Source organism: Falco peregrinus, chromosome 6 (assembly GCF_023634155.1).
Source record: "Falco peregrinus isolate bFalPer1 chromosome 6, bFalPer1.pri, whole genome shotgun sequence".
Taxonomy (NCBI): domain Eukaryota; kingdom Metazoa; phylum Chordata; class Aves; order Falconiformes; family Falconidae; genus Falco; species Falco peregrinus.
This window is the reverse complement of record NC_073726.1, coordinates 63,614,857-63,625,534: the sequence shown is the minus strand read 5'-3', so window position 1 is coordinate 63,625,534 and position 10,678 is coordinate 63,614,857. Positions and strand designations below refer to the sequence as shown.

Sequence of the window (10,678 nt, the reverse complement as noted above, 5' to 3'; positions counted from 1 at the left end):
GCTGTAGTAAAACAAAACTGCATGAATCTACCATCAAGACTTTTTGCTTAAACAATAAGGAATTATAGTGACAGCTGAGCTACCTATGCCATCTATTGATTTACATATTACTTCAGCAGAAAAACTGCCTTAAAATTTCAACCAAGTTTTCCAACCATTTTAATTAGAATGCCAAATACCATTTACAAAAAACAACACAGATGCTAGTCAAACTTGAATCTACCCAATAACAGAAGTGTAAGAACCTATCAAAGCTTTCTTGTATTTCTTGAAATGTCTCATTTTCTGCTAGTCCAAAGTACTGTAGATTTAAACTACTTATATATTATGCTGAAACATGAAAAATATTGCTAACATGAAATATAACCTTAATAATCGAAAGTGCTTGCATTTTTACAATGCCTAAAAGTTTGGTTCTACTTTGAGAATTCATTCATGCTTCAAATTACTATGAAATTATTACTGTTGGAAGATTAAGAATTTATAAAAAATGGGTTTTGGTGTACTTTAAACCAGAAACAGATGAAACTTATCACATTTTAGTTAATTTCAAAGCAAACCAAGTATCTTACAATACATATGCACATACATTTTGTACATCATCTGATTACAAAAATTAATGCTTTTTTGAATACTGATAATACAATTAACTGAAGATACATCACCAAAAATTTCTGCCTGAAAAGATTCAGTATCCTTTCCCACATAAAACCATACTAATGCTGATGTCTCAAAATACAAGGCCAAACCCTGTTAAATTTAAAAACACCAAAGCTTCATATGTCGGTACAAATGTTGTTTTCTGAAATGAAACACTGCTCCTATACATTGCTACATTAAAATTCTTTGTTACCCATTCATAGAGAGAGGCACTTTTGCTTTTGTATTTACAATGCTTGTAAAATACTATACCTTGATCATTTTCATGTGATTACAACCCTCTCTTTGTAATCAAACCAAAAAATAACACCATTATATTCTTTGGAATATAATACATCATAGATAAAGAATCTTTCAAATAACCATTAGTAGTTCTGTTACTGTGTATTTTTTTTATTAGCATACATTTCTTCCAGATCTCAATTAAGTACTACAGATAGGGGATGAATTGTCACTGTGCTTTAAAGAATGTCAACATCAATAAACGTATATTAAATCTAAATGACAAGTTACATAATTCTCAATTTTTCCATAGGGCTAAAAAAAAGCAGCAATGACAGAAATTTGCAAAATGTTTTGGAATGCAAGATCAAGGACCTGTTAATCTGATCCCAAACAACTTTGCCTTCCAACATATTCTCTAGTTGGCAACATCCACTGCAATAAATGCAGTTACATTTCTTTAGGTAACCCTTTTTATAAAAAAGGATAATGTGGCCATGAACTAACAGTTGTAAAGTAAGATCTATTAAAAACTGCCTATGTACAGGTTTCCTGCAGTTATTTTTGTTGTTTTGCATTGTCACAGCTCCAGCAGCTTACATATCATGAAGAGTACTGCAGAGTACTGCAACTCTAGATGCACGATTTTTTTTCTTCATATCAATGTAGTTAAATGTCAAACCATAAAAGACACTTATGAGAGATTTTAAATGCTTATCACATCTTGAGGTAGACTGATCTCCAAAATAAAGCTCTTCTACACTTTGATTCGTTCATGACCAACTTCCTTTTGGATCCTTCTCCTTGGAAAAATCTTTCGTTTAAGTGCAATTAGCTGAGAAGAGAAAAAAAAAATTACAATATTTAGTTCTCTACTGGGCTAGAGGTGCACAGGTGATCAAGCTTTCATCCTAGAAATCATAAAATCGGTACCATCCATAGTAATTAAGTGAATACTGTCTTTTTTTTCCCACTGCACAGGAATAAAATACTCAAATTCATCTATTAGGAATGCACACATTTCCACTGGACTTCTCAATAACCAGAAGACAAGCAGGAATTGAAAAATACAGCATACCTATATTCTGGTTATTTTAAAGTTAGTTGGTGTGTTTAAATTAATGTAACACCAGGCTACATTCAGTTTCTAGAAGATCAACACAAAGCTGGCATCTTAAAACAGTATTTATATACCTAGCTGTACTGAGTTGAGTAACCCCTTCCAAAACTAAGTTACCAAGAGAGGGCAAGTTTCCTAATATATACAAAAGGCTGAAAATCAAGGGAAAGATTCATGCAAAAGTTACAGGTGGGAAAAAAAATAATAATCAAAAGCCAACCTTTCAAGAATTACACCCTCTTCATCAGACCACGGAAAGTGTTACTTAAGGCCCCAACCTGCAAAGAATTACCCATATGATTTGTTCCATTGACTCCCTCTAAGTTTAGCAGGATTAATCATGTTCAAGAAAGCCATTTTACACTTGCAGAAGTGGAGGGTTGTTGTTTTTTTTCTCCTTCAAGTCAGATTCAAAACATTTTTAATTCAATACGAGTCTTTGCACTTACTTAGGGAGATTCTAAATACCTTCTGATTCTCTTCAGGACTAGAATATTCCTATTACTTACATTTCCTTCCTGATAATTTACTTTGCAGTTTTACAGATACACGTGTTAATAGACTGAGAATTTAAAAACCAGTTCCTGATTTTGAGCACCCAAATTCAGCACAATGATGATGGACTTCACAGTCACAAGGTGCCTGAAAAGGGAATACCATTCTCCTACCCCCCATATGACTCTTTTCAAGGAATTTCAACATGACTAAAGAATTGAAGCAACATAATCATTAGTCATGTAATATCTTCACTTCTTTTATGAAGGAAAAATCCTAGCTACTATTCGAAACCTACTTAAAAAATCCCATTTTATGTTATCCCGAAGATACAGCAATCAATTATGAAGTACTACAGATTTGATAAGGAGATATTAATGTTACCTGTTCAGCAAAAAATGAGATGACTGTAAATACAATAAGTGTTACTAGAACACAATGGGTCCAGAATTTGAGCTGGTCTCTATATGTCCTCCTGCACAAAGAAAGGAAACAGAAAAATATCTTCATATATTATAAATGCAAATACATAAACTTTAAAGAGTTTCCATGAAACAGGCAAAGGAAGTTTTTTCCAGTTCTTAAAGGACAGACAGAAGAAGGATGGAGGCTGTCTCTTCACAAAGAGCTACATGGAGAGGACCAAGGGGCAACCGGTACAAGTTGGACTGCGAGAGGTTCCATCTTGATACAAGAAATTTTTTTTTTACAGGGAGAAAATCATGCACTGGAACAACCTCCTCAGGGACCTGGCCCACCACTGGAGGTTTTGAAGATGTGACTGGACAGGGTGCTAGATAATCTCATCTAGGTTCCCTTTCCCACATAATGTTGGACTATATGATCTTCCAAGGTCCCTTCCAAACTGGACTATCCTACGATTCTGTAAAACATTTTGATAAACACCGATTTCCACCAGTACTTCAGCATGCTTTAACCCTCCCCAATAGAAATCTGCTGTGGCTACAAACAAGTAAAAATAAAGTGTTCTTTTGAAGCTAACAAAGTCTTGATGGATGTTCTCAAAAAGGGAACCAACAATATGTCTACTCCTCCAACATAAATTTCTACAGCTAACTGCTGAAATGGGTTTGCCCACCACTTCCTCTTGCCACTGCTACAGCAGGGCTTGTAGCACTACAATCCACACTTATTGTCACCTACAATCCTTCTGATTCCTTCTACAGTTCCTCTAATATTTTCTCTTTACTTACTAACAGCTATTTCTCATAATTTGCTGATCAGCAACAAAATTACTATACTAGTCTTCTTGCCTCATTTTTTATCACTGTAGGCCAACCTTTTGCTTGTATTCTCAAATCAACTACCCTAATTTTTGAAGTTTTTATTTGTAAACTGGCAAGAGGTAAAACACACATAAAAATTTCACACATTATGTAAAAATGACACACGTTTCTCCAGCTGATCATTGCTGTTTGACAGGGTTTTTTTAAAAAAAAAAAAAAATCACTAAGAAACATAACAGTTTATATTGCTCCTCTGCAACAGACATTTCAAACAAAAGGTTTTGAGTTTTTTCTGCATTTAAAGAAAGCCAGAAATTATTAAAAAAAAAACAAAACACCAAAAAAAACCCCACACAAACACCCCCCCCACAACCAAATCACTTTTTCTTTGAATTAGGTTAGAGACAATTAATGAAGTGTTAATGACTTTAGGAGGATCAGAAAAATCCGTATCCTGCAACCCCCAAATTTTAGTCCATTCAAATATTTTCACATTATTTTCACTGTTAACTTCTTCATTACAAAACTAGGGGTGGGGAATGGCTTATACCAATATGTTCTATAATTATATGCTATTGCACTACAATAATGTGAAGAGAACCTGTGTAACATACCATTCTTGGAGTTCGTGCATGTGAAGGAAACGATTCCGATATTCTCTTGGCAGTTCAAATTGGGAAGGTATTGGAAACATTGATTCATAAAAATCCCTAAGCACTGCTTTCACTGTCTGTGCATCCTTATGATTGTGATCAATATTGTCATTTAGGCAAACAAATTTTCTAAAAAACAAGAAGTCGTCAGAATATTTCTTTAATAATATAGCAAAGGTATTGCCAAACCAAGAACACAGAATCCTTTCAAACAAAATTGTTACAGTATCCTTTTAAAACTAAATTGATATATATGATACTGGTAATCGGTTCTCTTATTGCTGCATTATTTAAAATTAATTGGAGTTTAATTCTACGAGTACCAATAGTGAGTCAAAACCTCTGAGGAATGCAATAACAAGCGGCATTTCTCTCTCTTCTACTTATGCAATGCTGCCATCTAATGGGCACTACTGTGTCTCATCCCAGAGCCCACCACCACCGGCTACAGAGCAGATTAGGAAGCCAACGTTATGATTTGCCTAAGGGTTTTTAAAGTTTTACATAAATTATAATGAGTATCTTAAATAACAAAGTGAGCGCCACTGTAGGAGGTAAACATACTAAATTAATACTGCACTCTTCAGAGAAAGTCAACATAAAACCTATACAAGATTGTACAAGAACGCAAAGCTTGGTCCCCAAGGCTCCGAGTCACTGGGAACACTATGCAAACTGGGCAGGACATGACTTGAATCACAGACCTAATGCTGAACTTGTGTAATCAACCAAAATACAAACAACCACCACCTGGACAGAACGTGTATGGAAATCACTGTGACCAAATAAGCATGTTCCCGATAATGCCTCTTGCGGAGGGTTATTTCTCATATAAGAAACATGTAACTATCTAAATCATTGCTTATTACTGAAAATAAAGCAGCAGCTAGTGTGCTGGATGGTTATGTACCCTTGGCCACTCTGACCTGGTGCCTGACAACAAAAATCCCTTTTCCCACATATAGGCAAGGTTATGTGCTTTATTTATATTGTGAGATACAAGACCCTTACATTTTCCCCAGAGAGAGAAATCGTATCTGGTGACATGTGTCTTGTAACTGCTAACCTTTGTAAATAAGTAGTTCTGGTCAGCTGTATTCTCTATAGTATGGTGTGCTCTTTCAAAGAGCAAAGTTCATACTTCCTACATGAAGCTGGAAATAAGCAGAACTCTACAGCACATGAATCTGCCTACACAGGCCATTACCACTTTTCCTCAGCCTGTACTGAATCTGGCATAACCGGTAAGCTTGCTCTAGACAATTACATGCACAGGATAAACAGCCACTCAAATCACTACTCAAATCCGAGAAGAACAAAATACGCCTCTCCTCTTCAAAGATGAGCAGGCTATGTCTACACTATCAAGTAATACTATGCAAAGCAGCTGGTTATGGCAGTCATATGTCTATACTATAAGCATTTTGGGAGTTCACTTTGTACTGTCCCTGACCTTGTCCCTTGGACTGGCAGCTCATTAGCCCTGGGAATGCAGTAGCTGCACTCCTGGAGTGTATATCCCTGTTTAGCTTCATCTGAAAGAGACACAGTTTACAGACTGAAAGGTTGCTACACATAGCAAACCAAAGCACAGTAAGTGGGACTGATGGGGATATTAACTTGTTTCAAATGGAAAGACTGGTTTAATCCGCCCAAAAGAAACCAAACCTGACACTTCTTTGAATATTCCAGAATTAATGCCTAGATGATTAAGGCTCACTTTTCCTTAAAGGATGCAAACCAAACATTTTAGGCAGATCAATAAGTGAACAATACTTCTAGTTCATTGCAAGAGAGACACTGAATACCTGTTTTTAGAGACTTTGTATAATTATTGTTTTATATGCAGGGAAAATGTGGCAGAGAAAGAAATGGCACACCTACATAGCCACATCAGCTCTCCTTTGCTGACAAGATATGACTGCGATACTGCACTATACTTCACAGGAATACAGCCCAAGCAATTGACTCAACCTCACTCCATGAACCAGCCAACAATCTGGGACTAAAATATGCTATTGTTCCTTAAGAAGAAAGAAAATAACCAAAACCACAAAAGGGTATGCATATATGAGGTCTCAAGGTTGAGTCCATAATAGCATGCCAGTGTATCATATCAAAATTGGGGAAAATTCAAGGCAGATCAGCTCACCTACCTCATCTTGCCTACTGAGGTGCCTTGAGACAACAGTCTGGACACCCTTACTCAGCACATCCTCATCTAAGGATGCAATCACTCAGAACAGGCAGCTCCATTTTAAGTTGCTAGAAGGCCTCAATCCACTTGGCTTACTCATATCACAACCGACACAGCATCAGGATCAAGGCTGACATCAGCAACCACCCTTCAAAATCAGAAGCCAGTGATTGCAAGCATGAACTTGAACACAGAAGGTCAGAAACTCATGTTATGTGCCCTCCTTGGGTCTAACAGGGCTTGAGAAATAGATGAGGAAGAGGAAGAAGCAGGATGACTGAGGGCAGCGCCTGCTTTTCTTTTGAACTGGGTCATTGCAGGAACTGGAATGCAGGACTTACGTGGTCAGAAAGCACTCTTGCAAGAGTAGACACAAACAACCTTCAGCTGCAAAATGTCTCAAGACTAGCATTCCCCTTTCTGAATGAATGGCCTACCAAATAGTAGTACAGTGTAACAGGCAAGTGAGCAAGTGAAAACCTACTCTTTATCTACAAACAGTGTAGCTTTACAGCCAGCTGAGATTACCCAATAGCTTGCTGTGACCTGCAAGAGGTTTCACTTTCCCTGGCCCAAGGTACCTGGGCCTACTTTCCTCCTTGTTCTGTTTTTTGACACTTGTCAGACCCCACCTTGAAGCCCAACTCATTGAATTGGCAGAGAACTCTAGTTTTCTGAAGACAGAAGCAAGATGCAAGATAAAAACATGCAACTGAGAGCAAGGAAGAGGATGAGGAGTGGAGGCAGTCTCACTTCCAAGACAGCTAGCTATTACATTCCCTTACCCCTTGTCAAACCCCAGTCTTATGCAATGGGCTCAGGACTACAGTTAAATGCTTCTGCGAAGCAGATTCAGACTTGAGTTTCAAATACAGCTTCCTTTGCTTTGCAAGGTGGTTGCTGTGAAATGTGTTCTTATTTTTACTTTAACATTTATTTTCACCATTTATCTCACAGTCATTTCAGGAGCTTAATTCAACACTAAAGAGCTTATTCTCAGATTTGGATATCTAAACCTTTTACTACTGCAGAATGAAGGGACAGGGGACTGCCTTCCAGCTTTGAATTGTTTCTCTACAAATATTTTTAAAAACATAAATCATAATACCTCTTGCCATGTAACAGCGCACGAAAGCTTAATGGATATGCAAAACTGGTTTTGTAACAAAATGATCCACACAGTTTTTATTCATAAATTGTTGCATAAGCAGATCAAAATACTCTTCCGTTAGAATAAAGTTGCCTGCAATATAAACTGTATGCCCTCTAGAACGGCAAAAATGAAAGCTTCAAAAATAACTGAATTTCATCTAGACATTCTCAAAGGTTTTAGATATATAAAAATGTAACCAATTAATGAAAGAACCCCTAGCATAACAGAGAGATCAGCCATTCAGTTAAATAGAAAAAATTGTAAGTACTTTTGGTTAAAATTGTTCTTACCCTGTAACACACAGTGTAGAAACACATGGCAATAATTTATTTTTCCAACATAGCTTAAACAGTTGAAGCAGAATATTAAAGCCACCTCAAAACTTCATACAAATAAAAAAACAGGTTACCTGGGATTTTTTCGTATGTCATCCAGCTGACCAACTACATGAGAAACATTTGTGCGAATCATTTTGAAGGCAATTTCCTCTTCTCCCATGATTTCAAACCTTATTGTTAAAATAGTATTTATACATTAATAAAACCACCTAAAGTCAGGTTCAATAAATATTAGTATTTTATTTAATAACTAACTTCTAATCTGACTGGCCAACCTTCATTAGAATTTGCCATTTGCTTTCTATCAGTATATATACATTTTTTGGCTAATGCTCTTGCACAGAACCACATTCCAACAGGATTTATTAGTAGTATAAATCAGAGAACTGAACTCCAATACCAAGTATATAAACTATGAATTCTGTCATAAAAGTAACAATTGATCCGAGAGCAGATATAGCACTATTTACTTTTTTTAGTGTTTTTCTTTTTGAACACACAGCATTTACAACTGTCATTTATAATTAAACTTCAGACACGAGAAAACATTCTTATCTTCCAATCTTCAACAGAAGAATATATAAACCTACAACCTCAAATACAAATAAAACCTTCCTCACCCACCTAATCAGTAACTTGCAAACAAGTACATAAAATGCAGAAGTATCATATAATCTCTGAAAGGTATCTTGAGTTGAGAAGCATTTTAACCCACTTTAACAGTCTTACTAGAGGTACCACACTTACATTTTTCACCTTTCTTATCTTGATATAAGAAAACATCCTGCCTGCTCCTTTTAGTCTCCCCTGAGAAATTATTCCATTTATAAAGCTCACAAATTAATAATGAAATTATTTAAGTTCAACAGAATGAAAGAGCAACATATATCTTAATGATATAAATACATTACTATGAATCAGTTTAAGTACAGCAAGTCTTTGCCCCCACCCTAACAACTGTCAATCTCATTTTTTATGTCAGCTTTTGAGTTTTAGCATAAACTCTCCTGGGAAGGGAATTATTTATAAAGCTTACAGCACAACTTGAAGTACTATAAATTAACATATAATCATGTCCAAAAGCTGCCTCTAAGCAGCATCTATAACCTCCTTTCATTCTACAGTTTTATTTGACTTCGTAGCCACTCCTGGGGCAACTGCATGCTTCAAACTCCCCACCACCTACCCCTGCCCAACACCACTGCTGAAGCAATGGACAGGAGACAAGGCTATGAGTTCCACACCAGCAAACTGCCTCATTGCAACGCAACTGGTTCGCAGGTTTCAAAGAAGGAAGATCTGAAAGAACCTATCTCAGGCAGATCTACACAAACACAATTATTCAGACAAACCCATGGTCACGACCATGGTTTGTCCTGCCCTTCCCAACAGGGGATGGAAACCTTTGTGTTGTCCCCCTCTCTCCCTGCTTCTCACTCCTCTAACCTTGCAGGAAAGCTACAAGGTAGTTAGGGCTAAAACACTTTTTCTGTTCTTTTCTTAAGCTTCAGTAGAAGAAAGGATGAAGCAGATTTACAACTTCCAGGCACAGGACAGGCTCTTTCTTCCTTTTTATGCTACTTTAACTGCCCTGACTCATATGACTACATATAATCAATTTATATAGCCATCTAAAGATGATCTGGCATACTGTTGTACAACACAAATTAGGATCTGACCAAAGATGACACGCAGCATATTTAGTCTACTAAACAGGAAACTGGGGGGGGGGGGAATCACATAATTCTGCATGATGAAACATACATAAGTAGATACCAGTATGTTTCTTCAGTTCCAATGTTACAATAAATTGAGCTGAGATTTGTTAACATACACAATCAATCTTTGGTCATGTATATATTTATACCTCTTATTACAAAACCTAGCATAGCTTTTCACAGGACTGTAACAACATACCTGTATTTGTTTTTGTCCTTGTATGCCTTACGAATTCTGTCAGTCACAGGTTTGCAATTAGTCACTAGGTTTTTTGTTACTGGAGGCTGGAAGAAAACATTGTTTAGATTACAGGTTACTGAAAATTACAGTCTGTACTTTGTAGAAAACCTGTATTACAGCTAGAAAAGCCTGTGTATGCTTTACTCTCCTGGAATGAAAAGCAATAGTTTCTTGATCATCTCTTGAAGGAAAAAACAAAAACAACAAAAAAGATACTGGTGCATAACATCACAATTTCCTATGCAAACAATACTATATGAAAGATACAGATTATTTTTGGCAAAAACATTGCAAGTTCTGGATTTCATCCTCAATAAAATCTTTAGAAATTCTACTCATTTTACAGCTGTCTGACATTCCTCTGATAGAGGCCACCAGTAACACGGGCCAGGCAAACTCTGTAGAACAGCTGATACACGAGGCCTTATTTCTATCACAAGCTATGTTGAAACAATTCTGGGAAATAAAATCCCTGTTCTCAAGGGATATTCTATGGTACTAGACTCATTCCAAGAAATTTAGCTGTTGCAGACAACAGGAATAAATCAGGCCTCTGTACTAAACACGAACACTATTTTGTCACTATTTGAACTGACTGATAACAGTACATTAGGCATTACTGCTTAGATTATTA

General features: G+C 36.4%; 1 protein-coding gene across 3 annotated transcripts in view; it reads right to left on the bottom strand.

Moving 5' to 3' along the window:
• Nucleotides 1-142: 142 nt before the first annotated feature.
• Nucleotides 143-10,678, bottom strand: part of GNPTAB (N-acetylglucosamine-1-phosphate transferase subunits alpha and beta) — a 46,595-nt gene continuing 36,059 nt past the window's right edge. For 2 of the 3 annotated variants that reach the window (XM_055807648.1, XM_055807650.1), the window contains exons 17-21: nt 10,003-10,088; nt 8,157-8,255; nt 4,359-4,526; nt 2,882-2,972; nt 143-1,717 (exon numbers count right to left, since the gene is read on the bottom strand). In XM_055807648.1, the coding sequence (XP_055663623.1) occupies nt 1,640-1,717; nt 2,882-2,972; nt 4,359-4,526; nt 8,157-8,255; nt 10,003-10,088 (522 nt within the window). In that variant the 3' untranslated portion in view covers nt 143-1,639. Of the gene's footprint in view, nt 1,718-2,222; nt 2,281-2,881; nt 2,973-4,358; nt 4,527-8,156; nt 8,256-10,002; nt 10,089-10,678 lie in introns of all 3 variants that reach the window. The other variant, XM_055807649.1, reaches the window with a different exon arrangement.